This window comes from Cryptomeria japonica, chromosome 8 (assembly GCF_030272615.1).
Source record: "Cryptomeria japonica chromosome 8, Sugi_1.0, whole genome shotgun sequence".
In the NCBI taxonomy this organism is placed as follows: domain Eukaryota; kingdom Viridiplantae; phylum Streptophyta; class Pinopsida; order Cupressales; family Cupressaceae; genus Cryptomeria; species Cryptomeria japonica.
This window is the reverse complement of record NC_081412.1, coordinates 358,606,946-358,628,230: the sequence shown is the minus strand read 5'-3', so window position 1 is coordinate 358,628,230 and position 21,285 is coordinate 358,606,946. Positions and strand designations below refer to the sequence as shown.

At 37.1% G+C, this 21,285-nt stretch overlaps 1 protein-coding gene across 1 annotated transcript in view; it reads right to left on the bottom strand.

The window, feature by feature from the left end:
* The window catches only part of LOC131066299 (uncharacterized), a 55,667-nt gene extending 35,284 nt beyond the window's left edge, over nt 1–20,383 (bottom strand). Inside the window, exons 1-2 of the mRNA XM_058001024.1 lie at nt 20,132–20,383; nt 19,941–20,051 (exon numbers count right to left, since the gene is read on the bottom strand). Of these exons, the coding sequence (XP_057857007.1) occupies nt 19,941–20,051; nt 20,132–20,224 (204 nt within the window). The 5' untranslated portion in view covers nt 20,225–20,383. The remainder of the gene's footprint in view (nt 1–19,940; nt 20,052–20,131) is intronic.
* Nucleotides 20,384–21,285: the final 902 nt, after the last annotated feature.

Sequence of the window (21,285 nt, the reverse complement as noted above, 5' to 3'; positions counted from 1 at the left end):
TGGTTACATATTAGAAGTGAAGGGATCACAAAGGAAACTTTTAAAAGCACAACATAGGATCTTTATGAGAATGAAAGTTAGGCCAAAACTCAAGCGGCAACCATAGAGCCATATAATCAATGAGTGCCAAGAGTACACAAATACCAACAACAAACAGTTAGCTTCCAAGATTTAATAGATATAAATATCAAGTATCTGGCAAAGATCTTGGAAAACTCCACCAAGATCTTTCCTAAAGGATTCTGTTATAGGAAAAGTGTAGTCTTTTTACCTTACTGATTATAACTTGACAAGAAAATTTTAATCATTTGCCACAGCACAGGAAATGTGAAATATCAGAATATGGTGCTTCAATCGAAAATCATCTCCTTCAAAGGCCACCTTAAAAGATGAATTATTAAAATATGCTCAATTCAAAAATATCATAATAGATCATGGAAATAGTGACTCAAGGACCACCTTAGTCTTATTCACGAAACATGGGTCCTTGATCTGCCACGGGAACTGAATTGTCTTACACACATGCATACCACAAATGCACTACCTCAATCACAACTAAAAAGTAAAAACATTTAAATTGTTGACTTCTAATCAGTGTTCCACGGGGACGCGTTCCTGCCCCCCCCCAAGGCCCACGTCCCCCCATCCCCGAAGCCTGTCCCTGCCCTTTGTACAGCCTGAGTTGGCCTAGTGGTGGAGAACTTGTGCTCTTGAAAGAGAGGTCACAAGTTCAAATCCCACAAGGGGGTAAGGTATGTACGCCTCATTTGTAGTGCAGTTAGGTACCTCCCGCAAGGAGTATGAGGTAGCCCCATATTGCTCTAACCCATCTGTAAACCCATATACATATTGCTGGCATCATGGACTATAAAAGACCCTTTCCTTTCCTTCCGCATCCCCCCATCCTCCTGTCCCCAATGCCCATGGAACATTGCTTCTAATACACAACCCCTTTAGCAAAGAACTCAATGAAGCTGTGCTCATCAAAGAGAGGTGTCTCAAAAAAAAATACTAGATTTGTCCTTTTCTTTGATCAAAAATTCTAGCAAAGGCTTCAAGGAAGTCTTCAATGAAATTTTTTAGATAAATATACCTATTTTTGACAATTCTTCAAGTAACTAGAGGAATTTGGTCTTTTCAAAGGGGTGAGTCCCTTCTTTTTTTTCTTTCTTAGCAAGGTCTGAATGAAAACCAAATATAAGAGCATCATTAAACCATAACATTTCCTCAAGAGGTACTGTGCTTCCCACAGCTCAAACCTCTTTTCCAATGCTTAAGAAAATCATAGAATTTGAGGGTTCAGCTAGAGGTCACGTGAGGCTTGAACTCTTTCGAACCACTCCTTGTGCAATGGTTTGGTTCCTCCTTGAGTGAAACAGATTTCCTTAATGGAGAAGAAGATAAGAGACGAAAATTCCAATCTCTCTTCCACCCATGAGTTGGCCAACACCACTATCTCCAACACAACAAAAATGCTATTGTTTGAAGAGCCTTTCCCTGCTCTTTTTTCACTACAACTTTAAGCATTAAGTCTTCATTGAAGCAGCCAAACTGAAGACCTAGGGGCCTGTCTACTTCTTTGTTTCTCTTTTGGGATCTTTTTTGGTGACCAAACATTTTTGTAATTAAGCTCACATTTCTTAGCAGATGACTCTTTTTGCTTCTTGCAGATATAATGTGCACCAATTATCTATCCATTATGCATGACATAGGACTCACTTCAAGAGGGTATCTCATCAGTCTAATGATACCTATATTACATGTACAAATGCTTCGTTGCACTCAAGCTATTGCTGTCAGTTATTGGCACGCACCTACTTCCAGTCATGAGCGGTTCTACCCATTCTCATGCATCCAGATTTACCCTATCAAGTGCATAAAGATCACCCCTATTTTCTGAACAAACCCACTGCATTTAAGTTGGCTTTCATAACACTCTTCCCCACTGCATGATCATAAAGGTCTTTCCAACATTTAAACCAATCATGTCCTCAATCTACTAATCTTTTATACTTGCAGCAGCATACTTGCCACCAAGTGTTGATGTCCATTATCAGCTGTATGTGATCTTTCATAAAATTATTGGTGGCATGATATAAACCCACATGCACCTTAACAAGCAAAGAAGGTTAGGATGGCTCCACTGTTGCTTGTTGGGTGAGTAAAGTCAACAAAACTATTCGCACCTTCATTTGTTATTGAAGCACTCATTGATGATTTGACTCCTGCCCAAAGGAAAATGAAAAAAGTCAGTAGCAGGCACAAGAAACCAAATGGACTTGTGGTTTTTCTTCCATTTGAAAGGGAGGAGCCTCCCCTTTAGGACTTGTAATTTTTCGGTATTATTCACTTTTTCCTAAAAAGTGGAAAAAGGGTAAAAAACTTGTGCAAGAAGCTATGAATGGTGGAAGAGGCAAATTGAAAGTAAGGTTATGGCCAAGAGTTGCTCCAAGTAGTCAAAAAGAAAATATAAAATACAAAAGAAATTTTCCTTCTATAAAATTCACAAAGTGTAAAGTGACTGAATACAATTTGTATGGTGAAGATGGTTATGCAATGGAAGAGTCAAAGTCCCTCTTATCAACTGAAATTGCACATGTAGTTTGAAGTCCAATCCAAAAACTCAATTAGCACCAAGTTCAACAAAGCCAGAACTAAGAAGATTCATATGCAACTAGGAAAGCTTACTATTGAAACCCTCTTGACACAGTCTATGGAAGCCCAAAAAATTGCACAAAAGAAATGTTTCTCCAAGTGTCGAAGTCAGGAAATGTAGGAACATGCGGATGAAATTTCAGTGATGGCAGAAATTTCCCCAAGTTTTGGGGAGGGTAGACAAACAACTATTTAAAAAATTAAAAGCAACTAATTTTAAAAAGAAAATGCAATATGCAGAATTTGCAAAGACAATCCTCCCCCTTTTAGCTTTTTAGGGATTTTATAAATTCTTTCACCTGTTTCTATTTTTATGTGCCAAATGGAGCAAGCTTTCAAGTTCTGAAAAGGGAGGATTTCTCAGCCATGTCACGTCCCCAAGACATTGCCGGGACACCCAAGGAACACTACATGAAACCAATATTTGATTCGTGAAACATTTATTCACATGTCCCCTCCAAGTCCCCAGGACATCACCTAGATCTCCAGGGACATGTCTACAGGAACACTACATGGAACCTATATATTGGGTTCATGAACATTTATTCACATAAATCTACTGAGCAGACCAGTTAATTTCATCATGAATAAAAAACAATAGTAGTTTAAGGTTAAAAAATAATCTTCACATACAATGCATCTATCATCAGTAGACTAAATCTGACCTGAAAATGACACATGCAATCGACAATTTCATATCCTTTTATGAAATTCTGAACCTATAGGCTATAAGTACATGGAGATAGCAACACAACTTACAACTGTCCCTTTTTTCTGGGCAGAGAAAAATTCACTTGTATTCAAATCTACATCACTCTTTATGGGCAGAACATGCTCTAATCAGTCAGATGTGGATTTGGAGTGCAAATTGTCATTTGACATTTGTCCTCTACATGTCTGTTTTTCTGTTGGATTCCCATGCATTTGGAAATTTGATGCCTCAAGAACAGAAAGGTGCAGTTTAGGATGTATGCCTGTAATGTCCCCAAATCGGGATAGACCTGTTTTTGCCCAACATTAAGAATCCCAAAAATATAATTCATTTCACCAATAGCATTCTAAAGTTAACTGATTAAAAGTTATTGAATTTGAGAGTTAGTGAACAATTAACAATATATGAAATGATAAATAAGTTTGCTACAAGAACCTAATCCCTGGCTTATTCCCCATAACCAAGCATAGTGGAGTTTAGCGAGGAAAACCACGAAAGGGCGCCCAGAGACTGTTCAGCCCAGTTAAGCCCAAAAGTGTAGACCGTCCAACTAAGACAACTGGCCCCTTGGCCCACAAATGGCAGGAACATCCAACTAAGACAATTCCATCAGATGGGGTGGCCTACTTAATTTAAGGGAACTGGTATATGGCCTCTCCCTAACATATTTCCTCCCATTCCACATATGATTGCTTGTGGGGAAAAGGACTAGATAGATTCATTAATTAAAGTAAAACAATAGATTAACAAAGCTCATCAATACCTTGGTTAAAGATATATTAAAGAGTATAGCATTTATCCACATTGCACACCATTATACATATACATCAAACATATTTGCATTCCTATGCATACCGGTCTAACTCAGAATTCTGCTATTGATTGCTGTCAATATATATTTCCAATCTGATCTGATAAATGCAGATTACAGATTATTTATATTGATTCTGATCCTTGTTTTCTTCGATGCCTTCCTTTGAATGATGCTTTGCCTTATATAACCCTCTAGAAGAAACAAAGGGTTGTGTCTTCTATTTGGTTGCAACCCTTTCAAAAGGCATCTTGCCTTGCTGCCTTTTCATGAATGAACCGATGTTGATTCAAATAACAACTGCTGCCTCTTCAATTAATCATCATCGAAGCCTTTTAGTTTGTTGATATACAAATTGTTGCATCTATGTTTTGCCATCATAATCTTTTGTCTTATTAATTGTAATCGCTGACCACATTGTTATTAATATTGTTTTGAACGCTGCTCATAATTAAGTGAGATCTTAATTCTTAACAGATACTACTTTATCGCTGCCTGCAGTAATGAAATCGCTGCTCCACCATAATTGTATGTGCCTATGTATAGTGATTGTTGTGTATATATCATCCTATGCATCAGTGCTGGACTAGATCGATAGGATAGAGTCAACACCTTCTCTCTGTTTGCCTTGACTTGATTTAGATTACAGAAAATTGTGAAGTCTTAGAAATAAGAAAATTTTCTTTTTCTCAAGGCGGAGGCATGAGAGTCAGCCCTTCCCGAGATTGCTTGTCCTCGAGCAATTTTAATTTGGATGGTAAAAGATCTCAACTCCTTCCCCAAGTGGCATCTTCCATGGGCAGACCCTTCCATTTAAGCAAGTACTCAGGAATCGACTGGTTACCCAATCTCTTCTCTCGCAACATCAAGAACAATTTCAAGTTCCAGAATTAGCTTCCATTCCTCATCGAACGAAGGTAATTCCAACCATGACGTAACATGTTGTCCTAGCACCTTTTTGAGTCCGGAAGCATGAAAGGTGTTGTGGATCCTACTATTTGTTAGTAGTTCCAATTCGTAGGCTAGCTCTCCTATCTTTCTCAAAATCTTGTATGGTCCATAGAATCTGGGTTTTAGTTTCTCGGCCCCACTTACCTTAATCAAGGACTGCTTGTATGGTTGTACTCTTAGGAAAACCAAATCCCCAACTTCAAATGTCCTTTCCCTGCTTCTTCGATCAGCATGTAACTTTTTTTGGTTTTCTGCATGGTGTAGATCATCTTTGAGCAAATTCATAATAGCCATGTTTTGTTGTACAAAGTCTTTGGCCCCTGGCACACGACTCTCTATGAGAATTAAATCTCCAAAAGAAGATGCTTCGTATCCATACAAGGCTTTAAAGAAACTCATCCCTACAGACATATGGTGGGTAGTATTTTAGCAGTATTCTCTTAGATGTAACCATTTAATCCATGCATTCTGCTGTCTGGTGACATAGTTCCTTAGATATCCCTCCAACCATTTATCGGCAATTTCCGTTTGTCCATTAGTTTGTGGGTGATAAACTTGTAGTTGAGATTAGTTCTATCCCTGCTAATTTGAATAGTTAGTCCCTGTCGCTTACAATGTTTCTGGGTAGACCATGTAGTTTGAAAACTTCTTTTAAAATAATATCAGCTACTTGAGGAGCTCTATAATCTATTGATATGGCAATGAAACGTGCATATTCGGTCAATCAGCCCACCACAACGTAGATACAATCTTTGCCTTGTACTTTTAGTAGTCCTATTATGAAATCCATGGAAATACTTTCCCACTTCTGGTTGGGTATCGGTAGGGGTTGTTGAAGGAGACCTACTGGGAATGTATGTTCATTCTTATTCCTTTGGCACACCATACACTCTCTAGTTGTTTTAAAATGTCTCCCTTAAGACCCTTCCATGAGAACTTTTCTTTGATTTGTTTGTATGTTTTATAGTATCCTTGATGTCCTGACAAAGAATTGTCATGATAAGCTTTCATAATTTCCTCTTTCATCTTTGATCCTAGAGTGATGTATATTCTTCTTTTGTAGAGGATGAGATCGTCAATGACTTGGTACCTTTCATCTCGTAACTTCCCTTGTAATATATCATTTGATAATGAGTCTTTAGCATATTCTGCAATTATGGAGTTTTACCACTCTATGGATACTGTCGTCATGGAACATAGATGGGGTCTTTGTGAAAGTGCATCTGCTACAACATTGTTTTTCCCTTTTGTGTGTTCGATATCAAAATCATAGGTTTGTATTTTGCTCACCCAATTTTGTTGTGTATCATTTAAATCCTTTTGATTTAGGAAGAATCTCAAACTTATGATCAGTTTTTACTAGGAACCCCCCATAGACTAGGGATTGTCTAAATTTAGCTACAGCATGCATGTTGCTAGCATCTCCTTGTCATATACGGAATAGCTCCTTTCAGTTTCCTTGAGCTTTCTACTTTCAAAGGTTATAGGATGTTTGTTTTGCATTAACACTGCTCCAATGCCTTCTTCAGAGTCATCACATTCCAATTCAAATGGTAAAGAAAAGTCTAGAATTGCCCAAACAAGGCAGGAGCACATTACTTCCTTAAATTTCTCAAAGGCCTATTAAACCCTTCATTCCAAGAGAATGCACACTTCTTGGTTAAGTCTATCAATGAGGTTGTCAACTTTGAAAAACCCTTGATGAATCTTTGGTAGCAGCTGCAAAGTCCCCTTAGGTGTGTTAAGGTTCTCAGCTAAGTTGCAGGCCCTATGGGCCCCTGGTACTGATCCAGTCCGGTCTGGTCCTGGTCTGGATCCTAGTCTGGTCCGCCTGTGGGTCTAGCCAAGGTTCGTGATTGGGAAGGCTGGTTCGGACCAAGGCAAACCCAGGTGTCCAATGGCCCAAAATATGATTTTTTTTTGCAAAATTTCATAAATTTTTCAATTCTGCCACTTAAAAAATAAAAATAAAACCCTAAAAGTGAGTTTTAAAACATAAAGTTGGATCATTTCTCCTCATTTGTGTTGCAAACATTAGTATTTTGCTAGCAAGTTGAAGAAAGGTTGAAGAAAGTTTGGCTTCCAACATCAAATAGGAGTTGAAGACAGATTTTTGAAGCTTCAACGGGTGTTCCAGCATAATTTCCACACATTTGCAAGCTCCCATTGGCTGAAAGAGGTAGGTTTTTGAACATTTTATTCAACTATTTTTGTTTCACAATTGTCAAACATGAAACATTATTTGTTTTTCATTATTTTGTTTTTATTTTTGAATTTGTTCATATTATTTCTTGCCATAGGAACTAGAATGGCATCTACCTCTTCCTCCATGGGCACAAATGAACAATCAAAACAAAGAAATGATCCAAATTCTCCCCTATGGAAGTATGTTGACATTATACAACCACTTCCAGGAGGTGGGGGGTTTCGTTGGCAATGCCAAGGATGTGGTAAAGAACGTAATAGTTCATATTTTTGGGTGGTAGGCCATTTATGTGGAATACCAGAAAGAGGCATCAAAAAATGCTCTGGAAAAGATGGTGTGCCTATACCAGATGAGACGGTGTTGAAATATATTAGGGAGCATGAAGCAGCAAAAGAGAGAGAAATCCGTAGATTAAATCAAACTACTCCCAAAAAAACAAAGAGAATGCAACCCCCATCTAATCCCAATGTTGTAGTAGAAAACCAACCCTTCTTTTCCACAACTGAGCCTAAAAGTGAAGCACCCATTACACGCAAAAGATCAAAGGGCCTTTAGAAACTGCATTTCAAAATGAAAGTCGAGACATTGTCGACCAAGATGTGTTGTCTCAATTTTTGAAAATTCAAAAATTTGACAACCCTTACCAAATCTTGGTTTAAATGTGTCATTTTTGTCTCCAAGGCACGTTTTACGAGGTGCAAAACTCATATTTGATAGGGTCAAATCATTAGGGGGTTTTTTTGCCATTGTTGTCCAAGTTTTGGTGAGCTTTGGCCTTCATTTTCCTAATTTTTCGTGCAATTTTGGGTTTTAGAGCAATCATTGCAAGTTGGGGAACTTTTAGATGTCATTGCAAGTAAATGCATTTACTTGTAATCAGGCTTCCGAGACCCGATTACAAGCTAAGTTCATTGTTTAAAATGTCAAGTTACAAGCAAAGTTGGGTTTTTAGCATCTTATTGCAAGTGGGGGTCTTTTTGTTGTGGTTGCAAGTTAGACTTCAACTTGCAATCGGGCCTTTAAGATCCGATTGCAAGTGGATTCTTTGCTTTTAAAGATGATTTTATGTTACTTGTAATCTCAGCTTGAAAACCCGATTTATGTTATGATGTCCCAAAAACCCAATTGCAAGCCATCATTGCAAGTTCGTGATCTTCCCATTGCATCTAAGCTCTGCGTGTTTCCTTGGTTCGTATTTCGTCTTTCATGCCATGGTCTTTCCTTTCGACTTACCCATATTGCAAGATTGATTACTTGCAGTCGGGTCCTAGAGACCCGATTGCAAGCTTCTTGTTTTCCCTTTGCATATCACTTCACGTGTTTTCCTTAGTTCATTCATGCTTAGAATCGGGTCTTGAAGGTTTGCCTAAAAATTTTGCCATCATCATACACATTCATGACTTTGGAAAAGTTGCAAGTGATTCTTCACTTGCAATCGAGTCTCAAGGACCCAATTGCACGTTTGTTCTTCCCTTTTGCAATCTTAGTTACTTGCAGTCGAGCCCTACAGACCCGATTGCAAGTGCCTATTATTATGTTTCCTCTTTATTATGCTCCCATATGGTTTGTCGGGTTTCAAGAAGAAGAGTGCAAGTTTGTGGTTGCAAGACTATTATGACTATACTACCAATAATGTAAAAAGGTTTACTTGCAGTTGGGTCTCCAAGACCCGATTACAAGTGGAGGTTTCAGCATCTTCCTTGTTTTGCACATCCCAAACATTTAAGACTTGCTTGCTTGTTATCAAATCCCCAAGTTCTAATTTCAAGGGCAGATTACGAAGGCTTTCGCACAAGATTGCAAGCTTATACCCAATTGAAATGTTTACTTGCAATCGGGTCTTCAAGACCCAATTACAAGTGGAAGTGTAAAAGTTTTTCCCTTCATTGCACTCGCATTCAGTCCTCAAAAACCCGAAATTGGTCTAAAATGCAGTCAAAAACACTTGAAAATGAGTTTCTAGGATCCAATTACAAGTGCAAACTTGTATTTTCCCATTACACATATGAAGTTGCATGTTCATTCTACACAATTGCAAGTCAATGCCCTTGTTTTTCCACATATGTTATGCAGTCAGCCTTCCCAAACCCGTAATTGAGCTTTGGCCCCACTTTTGCAACCCCTTTGTCTCATCCCTGTCAGTCCTATTTGCACACACGACCTACGAAATCAACAAATTAAGGCATGGGCCTTATTTTGCAAGCAGATTTCAAGATTGGAGGATGATACAAAGAAAGAACAACAACATGATGGAGCCACACAAGGAGATGGATAAGTGATGTGAATGAGTGAGAGAATGGAATGCTTTCGAGACAGAGATAGGCTTCTTACTTCAGCCTTGCAAAGAACTTCCCTCCTGAAAAGCCAGTAATACCCCAAGCAAGAAGATAAGATTGAAGTTTGTTGGCCAAGGACACAAAGATCATTAAGGATGCAAATTCCCATTCCAGTTTGAGATGTCTTCACCAATCCTGGATACTTCAAGTTCTAGCATCCTGAAGCGGCATGAAGATCATCATAGACAAAGGATGATGTAGTTAGAGTCGTGTCTTCGGACACAGAGAAAAGTTTCAATTAGGCATTTGTAATTTTGTTTTGACAAGTTACATGTAAAAACAAGTTTTGTAATTGCAAGTGTCACTTTCACTTGCATTTTTGTAAAATGTAATTACATGTAAAGCAGCTACAAGTTGAGTTAAATTAGGACTATAGTTGGAATAAGTCATGGTGGTTGAGAGAATTTCTCAAGTTAGTTGGGATCCTCCCACCTTTTTCTCAAGGCACCTCTCCTATAAATAGACGAGGGTGCTCTTTGTAATAGATATCTTTTTAGCAAGCAAGTAAACTCTGCAAAATTTTGCACTTGTAAAGACTTTGAGCTTTGAAGTTGTAAATTGTTTTTATTCTCAAGTAATATCAAAGAGATGGAATTTCAGACTTTGTGTCGAAGCCATACTTTGTGTTTTTTGTGTTCTTATGTCATATTGGAGTATTCCTTTGCACTTGTTTGAGTTTGTGGAAAGTTGTTAAGAAGAGCTTCACTCCAAATATCTGCAGACTTTGTGCTGCACATATCGAAGGTGAAAATAGTTTAGTTTGTTAATAGAAGTTGAGAAGAGTTGCAAAACTTTGTGCTTGTAGTAATTCCCATCTAAAGTAAATTGAAAATACATCATACTTGCAGACTTTGCGCTGCCATATGTTGTATAGTGTTCTTATTGCATCATACTTGCAAACTTTGCGCTGTTATATGTTGTAAATTGTTTTCATTGCATTATTCTGAAAAGGGTAGATAGGAATTTAGAAAATCAAGACTTTGTGTTTATTTATTGTTTTCTCGTCCCGAAGGCAGTGACGGAAGTCTTTGTGCAAGAAACTTCATTTTCTCTCTTGGTTTTATTTTAAATTGCTGCTATTATTACTTCAAAGTTGTTATTTCTTTTATGTGAAGAGGAAAGAACATAATCTTTTCTGAAACAAGAGAAAAGGTTGCTGTCCAATCCATTTTAGATTATATTAGTATTAGTTAAGTGTTAGAAAAGGGGGAGCCTTCCCTAAATTAGGAGAGTTTTATACTCACGTGCTATGATTGAAACCACAATTTTGCACATCCTCACGGGTGTATAAAATTTTCAACCAACAAGATGTAGCAAGATGCATATATGCAAATGGGTTGGCTCTCAATGTTGTTTGCTCCTCATATTGGAAAAAAATGTTGAAAAGTGTTAATGAAGCTCCAAGAGGGTATAAGGGCCCAAGTTATGAGAAGTTACGTGGAACCTTATTGGAAAGAGAGGTGAAGGAGGTTGAAAGTGCATTGAAGCCCATAAAAGATTCATGGGTTGAGACAGGTGTACCAATTGTTTTTAGATGGGTGGAAAGATTTCAAAATCTTCCCTTAATCAATGTCATAGAGGTGTCCCCTAAAGGGGCAATGTTTTTGAAAGTTGTGGATTGTGAGGGCCAAGTAAAAGATAGCCAATTTATTGCAAATATTCTCATCTCTACCATTGAGATAGTGGGACCGTGCAATGTTGTTCAACTCATAACGGACACACTATGCAGAGGCTGAGGACATCCAGGTGCTCATCACAAACCACCACATGTCTCAAGGGATTTTTAGATCCTTTTCAAGTTTGGAACTATTGAAGGCAAGTGAAATAGTAAATTATTTTACATTTTCTGATTTTTTAAATTTTTTTTTTCAATGTTCATAATTTCATTGTGTAAGCTATAATGCGTATTCTTCTTTAAAGTTTGGCTTTATTTTTTAATCATTTTGGCATTAATTTGTGTTATAGGTTGCTAAGACCCGTTTTGCATCAAACAAAATCGCCTTGAGACGACTTCTGAAAGTTACATTGGCACTTTGCAATATGTTGCTCAGCCAAAATTGAACTATATGGAAGCAGAGCAGCAGTGAGAGGGCAACAAGAATTAGGATCAGGATATTGGATGACTCATGGTGGGATCTTGTGACACATCTCCTTAGTTTCATTGCGCTCATTATGAGCATGATTTGCTACACTGACATGGATAGGCCTTGCATTGGTGAGATTTATGATGGCATGACTCAATGCTTGAAAAAATGAAGTGCATTATAAATGCAAGAGAGCAAGACCCCAAGGAGAAATTTTTCAAACAAGTGGAAGCAATTGTTGTAGAAAGGTGGAATAAGATGACCACTCCTTTGCATCTTCTTGCCTATGCCTTGACACCAAAGTACTATAGCAATCAATTTCTTGATCAACCAAAAAAGTTTGCACCATGGAGAGATTTAGAAGTGTCTGATGGGTACAAGGCGACATTCCATAGACTCTACCCTAATGATGATTTGCGAGATATTATTACAAATGAGTTCATAGAATTTGCAAATGGAAATGGTCTAAGTGTTGATGCTTTTCATCATAGATTCACGAAGGATGCTCATAGTTGGTGGTACTTCCATGGCACATGCTTCCAAAACCTACAACCCCTCACTATCAAAGTTTTATCAAAAGTAAGTTTAATTAATTAAAATTTCTCACAAGTTTTATTTATAGTTTACTTTGTCTTCATAGGTTGCTAGTAATTTTTTATTTTATAAATTTATAACTTTAATTGTTTACTTTGTCTTCATCGATTGCCAGTTCATCTACATCAAAAATAAATTGGAGCACATACTCTTTCATTCACTTAGTAAAGCGCAATAGATTGCAATCAAAAAGAGCGGAGAATGTAGTATATGTGCATTCCAACCTACGTCTTCTTTCACACAAGCAACATGACTACAAGCAAGGGGAAACGAAGATGTGGGATATAGAGCCAGAGCATACTAATTTGAATGCTTCCACTTCTCAACTTGTTGCATTTAATGACTCAGATAGCGAGCAAACTTATAGTACAAGTGCAAGTGGCATTGGCATTGGTTCATCTAATGTCAATGTCAATGATGAGGAGGATGAGGATGAGAATGATGGTGTTACTGAATAAGAGAATCCATTTAATGATTGAACTTTAAATTGTTGAAAGTTGAAACAATGATACTTGAAAAATTTGCCATTTTGATATTAAACTTGATGTATATGATGCTATGATGGTATGATCATGATGCTATGATTACAAGTTTATGTTGGTTTTGTTGTTTATATGATGCTATGTGACATGCTAATCTTAATTCATGCTTATAAGCTGCATATATATGTGTGTGTGTGTGTGTGTGACATGTTTTTGTACTAATGAACCCAAACCCCTTTTCAAAATTTTGTCGTACCGGCGTATCGGGTTCTCGAACACAAACTGGTGCCCAAACCTGAACCAGCAACTTAGGACTTCTCGATTTCAACCAACTCCTTATGGCTTCAATATTCTCCTCATAAACACTGACAACTTGAGCATTGATTTTGTGTCATAGGTATAAAATTTCCTCTAATCCAAATTCACACTTGGATAGCTTAGCAAATAAGGACTGTTCAAGATTCCCAGCACTTCGTCTATGTGTCTTAAATGTTTGTCTCAAGTTTTGCTATAGATTAAAATATCATCAAAGAAGACTAAGAGAAATTTCCTTAGTTGTTTTCCAAAAATATGGTTCATACATGATTGGAAAGTAGCAGGGGCATTTGTAAGGCCAACAGGTCAGACAAGAAATTCAAAGTGTCCAAAATGGCATTTAAAAGCTATTTTAGAGAAATCTTCTTTTCTTACCCTAATTTGATGGTAGCCTAAACGTAGGTCGATTTTGGAGAAATATACTACTCCATGAAGTTTGTCAAGTAGTTTATCAACCCTAGGGATGGGGTATCGGTTTTTGATGGTCTTTTTATTAAGTGCCATATAGTCAATGCACATTCTTATAGTGCCATCTTTCTTTTTTACTAGTACAACCGAGGAGGCAAAAGGACTAGAGCTAGGTTAGATATGTCCCATTTCCAACAATTCTTTTATGGCTTTCTCAAATTATTCTTTACACATGTCATATCCCACCTAGGGCTAGGGCTAGGGCTTGTAAATACAAACAGCACGGCAGCAATAAAGAATAGTTTTGGCACCCAAATTAAAAGGATTTTTGTATCAAATAGATATATGAAACATGTGACAACCCTCCTCCTTGAGCCGACCCATTTATGGGGTTATTCATGTGTTTAGAAATATTTCTAAGGGTTGACCCTCCTCCAGCCTAAGCGTCCTTTTCTCTTGAGAAGAAAATTATTTAAATTAAACCCTCTTTTTTTGGGCCAACCTCATGGGGATGAGTACCCACTTTTGCAAAGAGAAATAAAAATAATAAATAATTATTGTACTCCTTGGCCGAACAGTTTGAGGGAGTGCAACCGTTGGGTGAAGAGTTGCTTTGTTGTGCATAAAAAAGAGTTTTGGGGGAATCATTCATAGCATATCTTTCTCCATTAAAGGCAGATTTAAGCAGACTTTAAGAGCATATCTGAAGGGTTCGTGAGAGCATATTTTTAGAGATAATTTCAGACATTAATATGCAGATTGGCTCAAACTTGTGGGCAGTCTTGTAAAGCAGCTTATTTCAAACCTGTTGAGTGAAAACCTTTGGAGAATATATATCTAATGGATGCATGAATTATTACATACAATATGCATATATCTATTCATTTAATAATATATGATCAACTATATGATCCTCTAATTGCCATAATCAACCATGCTAGGGTAGGAAAGGGAGTGCAAGGAGGGGGGAGGAGTGCAAGGAGGGGGGGCGGTTGTGGATCCCTCACTATGTACACCACCTCATGAGAATGGTTAAGGACCACATGAGGACAAGGGGGATAGAGTTTCCACTCTTGAGCCTAGGGTCGAGGATCATTTTAAGGGCACCCTATTGCAGTCTCCCCTACAAACCTCATTTGATCAATTGTTGAAGTGAACTAGAGGAGATCCTCAATCATAAGAGGAGAAAAGGATGGCATGATAGAGGGGAACAGTGTATAGGCCTCAATAGGTATACCAACTCATGAGAATGGATAAGGACCACATGAGGCCATGGGAGACAGACTTTCAGCTCTTGGGCCTAGGGTAAGGGATATTTTAGGGCACCTTATCATGTCTTCTTATCTCAAATCCTCGATATGGTTGAATCCCACATATTAGTTTAGATTTGCTATATGTTCTCTTTAACCCTAGAAATGGAATGCATCTCACAAAATAATCTTTGCAGTTATCTAACTTGATTGCAGGTTTCCAAACAGAATTATCCTATCTTATTCTTGGGTGACAATTATATCTCTAACCATATTACATTCTATTTCTCATTTGGATTTGTGAATTTAGGGCACAATATAAGGTAATCCCAAAAGGGGACATGACAATATCTTTGTGGATAATGGTAGCGTGTGGTAATAACAGGTTTTGACCCTTCCTCCAATTCAATAGTGTGTTCAAAGCCTCTCTTTGGAGAAAGCCCCAGAGGAATGACCCTAAAGGCCCTTTTATGCTTGTTCAATAGTGGTTGGATGTCTATATGAATTGATTTCCCCTTGGTGGAGGGCTTGTCTAGGATCATACATTAGGTAGCCCATTCCACTTGTCCATGCTTAAAGGTCCTTTCCATTCTTTTGGATGAAACCATTCTTGGAAGCCATCGGATAGTCGATAATCCTTGTAAGAGGACTTCTTGTCCATTATGTTGAAAGCAAAGTTCCAATTTTGGGAAGTCTAGGAGGAACCATCCTAAGGAGTGTAACCATGGGGTGCCCAAGATCACATTGATATCCCCCATATTTACAACGTAGAATTTTTCTTTGATTGGATGCTTTCCCAAAGTGATGCTTAGTTGGGAAATTTTCCTTGTACATGGTCTAGTAGATCCATCAACCAAGGCTACTTTAAGGCCCTTAGAATCTTTTGTTTCTGATTTCATTCTTGCATCCAAGTTTTCGTCGATAAACGTGTGTGTTGCCCCACTTTCCACAAGGGCAGTTACCTTTTGTCCCTTCATGACACCTCAAATTTGGAAGGGGTGAAGCTTGGATGCTTTTGGGATGGCAGCTAAGGTTCTATGTTCTTCATCAACCTTCTCTTGCTTGGGTTTTTCTCTCCTTCTTTCCATGCTTCTTTGTCAAATAGTGCCTCTATATTTCGTGCTTGGCTTCTTTCCCCACATGTGTCCCAACTCCCATTTTTCCTTGCACTCAAAACACATTTTTTTCTTTTGAAGGTCTTGCTGATTACAAATGTGTCCACGCTCCCATTCATCCTTGCACTTGAAGCACATTTTTATCTCTTGAACCTCTTCTTGTTTACAAACATGTCCATGCTCCCATTTTCCCTTACAATTGAAGCATAAATTTTTCCTTCAAAGCTTTTCAAGGTCACCTCTAGAAAGAAATGCTCTTCTATGCCTGTTTTTTTCATAGAAAGATGTCATATTTTTAGAGTAGCTTTTTACCTTTGTTTTAGTGGCATCAAGTCATAAGGCTTTTAAAATTGCATCTTGGAGAGTGGGGGGATCAAAGGCACTTATAAAGCCACAAATAGTTTTTGATAGTCCTCCTATAAATAGGTAGGTGAGTCTTTTTTCGGTAATTTTGGGGACCTTGACAGAAATCTTTTGGAATTCCACCACGCAGTCTTCAACGGTCCCTTAGTTCTTTGAAATATCTCTCTGGGTGTTTTTGGTTGAACCTTTCAATGAATTTTCCGGATGAAGTTGTCATAAGTTATTATGTTTTGATGGCCTTGAGTAATCAAACCATGGTGCCATCAGTCGTGTGCAACCCCCTCTAAATGTAGAATGACAAATTAGATGGCATCTTCTTCTATCGTGAGGTTTAGAGATAAATAGGTATCCAATTTTTGGATCCATGAGTGGGCAGTGACCTTCCCCGATCCATCAAAGTTGGGAAGAGTTCATTTGCCTACCTTATAATATAAGTTTTTATTTTGGTTGACCCCTCTCCCTTCTAGGGTTACTTCTTGATCCGGCCTCACAAAATTCCCTAAATGGAATGTTTCTACTAACTTCAAGGTAAACCCTTGAATAGAATTCAGCAAGTTCTTCTAAGTCATGATTTGGTGCATTAATTTATTCTTCTCTAGTTGGCCATTCTCTAGGTATGAAGGAGGGTCTAGTTATCCTTTAAGTTGACCCTAACGGGGCTTTATTATCATTTTCAGAATGATTGGGGAGTGACATCCCTTCCATTAATTTGGTTGGATCAAAGATTGTTGATAGTGTTGCTCATGTTTTGGAGGGTTTGTAGAAGTAGTTGGGATGTTTTCTCATTTTGCTCCATGTAGGCCCTCAACTTGAATCCCATTTGTCCATTCATCATTTTCTTTTGAAAAGGGTTGTCACTTGCTGTAAGTTTCCTTTTTTCTCTCTCTAATGCCCTTTAAGCTCTTTGGCTAAATTGCATCAAGTATCTTTAGTCCCTTAGGCTGGCAAGAACAATGCTCTGATACCAATTGTAATGTCTCCAAATCGGGATAAACCTATTTTTGCCCAAAATTAAGCATTCCAACAATATAATTCATTTCACCAATAGCATTCTAGAGTTTACTGATTAACAGTTATTAAATTTGAGAGTTAGTGAACAATTAACATTATATGAAATGATAAATAACTTTAACTGATTAGAAGTTATTAAATTTGAGAGTTAGTGAACAATTAACATTATATGAAATGATAAATAACTTTGCTACAAGAACCTAATCCCTAGCTTATTCCCCAAGGAAAACCACAAAAGGGCGCCTAGAGACTATTCAGCCCAATTAAGCCCAAGGGCGCGAAGCATCCAACTAAGACAACTCACCCCTTGGCCCACAAATGGCAGGAACATCCAACTGAGACAATTCCATCACATGGGGTGGCCTATTTAATTCGAGGGAACTGGTCTACTGCCTCTCCCTAGCATATTTCCTCCCATTCCACATATGATTGCTTGTGGGGATAAGGACTAGATAAATTCATTAATTAAAGAAACACGATAGATTAACAAAGCTCATTAATATCTTGGTTAAAGATATATTAAAGAGTATAGCATTTATCCACATGGCATACCATTATGCATATACATCGAACATATTTACATTCCTATGCATACCGGTCTAAGTCAAAATTCTGCTATTGATTGCTGTCTATATATATTTCCAATCTGATCCGATAAATGCAGATTACAGATTATTTATATTGATTCTGATCCTTGTTTTCTTTGATGCCTTCCTTTGAATGCTGCTTTGCCTTACATACCCCTCTAGAAGAAACGAAGGGTTGTGTCTTCTATTTGGTTGCAACCCTTTCAAAAGGCATCTTGCCTTGCTGCCTTTTCATGAATGAACCAATGCTGATTAACATAACAACTGCTGCCTCTTCAATTAATCATCATCAATGCCTTTTAGTTTTGTCTCAATATACAAATCATTGCATCTATGTTTTCCCATCATTTTCTTTGTCTTACTAATTGTAATTGCTGACCACATTGTAATTAATATTGTTTTGAACGCTGCTCATAATTTAGTTAGATCTTAATTCTTAATAGATACTACTTTATCGCTGCCTGCAGTAATGAAATCGCTGCTCCACCATAATTATTTGCGCCTTTGTATAGTGATTGCTGTGTATATATCATCCTATGCATCAGTGCTGGATTAGATCGATAGGATAGAGTCAATGCCTTCTCTCTGTTTGCCTTGGCTTGATTTAGATTTCAGAAAATTGTTAAGCCTTAGAAAATAAGACAATTTTCTTTCGCTCATGGCGGGCGCATGACAATGTCTCACCTTCATGAAAGACCTGATATATTCACTACTCTGCCAAGAATCCCATATTAGACCAATTCTTAGTAACCATGACATTTGGAACATGAATCCGACCATATAACCATGAAGCAAGTCTTAACAACTTCCGACATTTATTGAGTATTGTGGATGACAATAATGAACACTTGATAACTTAGACTCCATGTCATTGACAAACACTGTTGCATGAGCTTGATTTGAAGTGGTGAATATTGAAAAGTGGCCCCATTTGCATCAGAAGGATACAAACAGGTGTTTTTCACACTTGACCAAAATGTGGGGTAACAGAGCTTCATCTTATTTCAAAATGAACATGATCTTGGAAAACAGGGGAGGATTTAAGAGAAAGCGAAGAACATTTTTCCTTCCTTAAGTCATGCCCAAGAAAATTGCATACCATATTTAAAACTAAAGAAAATTCAAAAAAACTTAGGGTAGAGACAAAATAGATAAGGGTTAAACATGAAAAAGAAGATATTAGAAAGTTTTTTGTGTTGTGTCGCCATATAATTCATATCTACAATTCTTTGTGAAAGAGAATAAATATTTCAACTATTATGGCATACATGCTGAAAATCAAGCATTCTCAAAATCTAATCGATTCTCTTTTAGCTGAAGCGCATTGCAATTGGCATCAGAGCCCAAGATATGAAGCCTTGTATGTCCATTCTCTTGTTCCTCTAACTTGTCCAACATCCATCAATTTACATCTCCCATCTTTCCTCAATTTTCACTGCCATCACAACCTGTATCTGCATTCCTACATACAATCCCTCTTTACTCTCCAACTCCTACTCCTTCACTAAAGAAGATATTTCCTGAAAATCGAGCTTGACGAAGAAAAACTTATATATTGTTAGTGACAATTAGAGTGCAAGATTTTCGTTTAGTTTATGCCTTAATGAGATAAATTAACTGAAGCACAGAAATCTTGATTCGCGTTTACTCCAGAAAAAGTAGCTATGTGTGAAGAGGTTGATCCGTGCTTCGTTAACAGCCTCTGCTTTTTAGGGTTTACAAGCTACATATGTTGTGAACATTTGATAGGGCTCTCATTAAAATTATTGGGCGTTCCTGGAATCTATGTACTTACATAGTCATTTTCAAACGCAAATAATATTTTATACTAATTATGAAGAAAAGAATTGCCAAATATTAGAAATCTAAAATTCATGAAATGAAACTAAAATAATTGCGCCCCGTGGTACTGAATTTGAAGGAGCGCCCTGCAGATTGCAAATGAGCATGTTCATTCCAATTCGAATGTGGGTGTTTGCGCGGTAATGGTAAGAAATATTGGAAAGCAAAAGGATTTACGTTGTACTGTAGGGTGTATAGATCCATAACATATGAATCACCTGAGAAAGAGATTGAGTTCGGAAGTAGGAATGATCGGGGTTGTCAAGCAACAGCACCAAGCCTGAACCTGAACCTGAACCTGCTCCTGCTCCTGCTCCCGATCCCGATCCCTGCAACACGCACCCACCTTCGCTTAGCTTCCTATTCTGTTTATCTCGCCAAATCCGCAAATTAAATTAAATTGAACCACCTTAGTTTGCGCAGCACTGCATAACAGCAATATCATTATAAAGTTGAGGCCATTGAAGATGACAGTGAAGGAGAAGGAGAAGGGGAAAGCCATGAGGGAAACAAGTTGCGTGTAAAATTCTTGTTGCAACTGGACGCAGATTGCTCTGAGAGGACCTCCTCTCTTCTTCCCTATGCTGTAACAGGGAAATCCACGCTTCCTTAATGACTCGCCGAGTAATATGAGGATTCTTAAGTAGTGGAAGCAATTTTTAAGACACTCAATTTCAGGTTTTTATGAATTTTATTAAGGAAAAAATAATTTTAAAGGTTTTTTAATTTATTAATCCCAGTAATGATTTACTTTAAATAATATAGTAAATATCAATTATAAATAATTTTCCAAGCGTATATTAGAATAGTGTATTATTTTTAGAAATTAAAAGAATGAACTTGTTTATTCTTTATTATATTAGTGAATGCATTTGAATGTTTCATGTTTAGTGTTTCTTTATTAGAAGAATGTGTTGTTATACAATTGTAATGTGTTATGTCTAATATATATATATATATGATAATAAATATTGTTCAAAATATTTAAATGAATAGTAAAACATATATTTTAATAATTTTAAAATACAAAAATATGATCACATTTCAAATAATATCATAGTAAGAAAGAATTTTATACTTAGTTGTGTGGACTAACATTTATTATACATCAAGTCATAATGGACATTGTGGGATGCCATGAAACTACACAAAATTTGTTGAAATATTAGATGAAAATACTTACACAAAATTTGTTGAAATGTTAGATTAATATACCTGATATGTGATTTTTTTAAGTTGGATTGCCTCCTTAATTACATTATTTGAAAATTATAATGGTATATCTTATTTTCTATTAATATGGGCAAATGTATGACAATGAGGTTCTATTACAATCATTCAAAATATAGTTTATGATTGTAATTAATCTTAGATGAATATTAAGTATACTTAAACATTTTTCTTTGCACTTATTATATTTTTGCATATGTCAAGAATCTTCCTTGTAAACCTTTTGATGTACTATTCAATATATTTGTTATTTATAATGTCACTCAGAACAAGGACATCTATCAAAAAAAGAATCAAACATCAAAAGACAAAACTTGTAAAAAGAATGTAGTC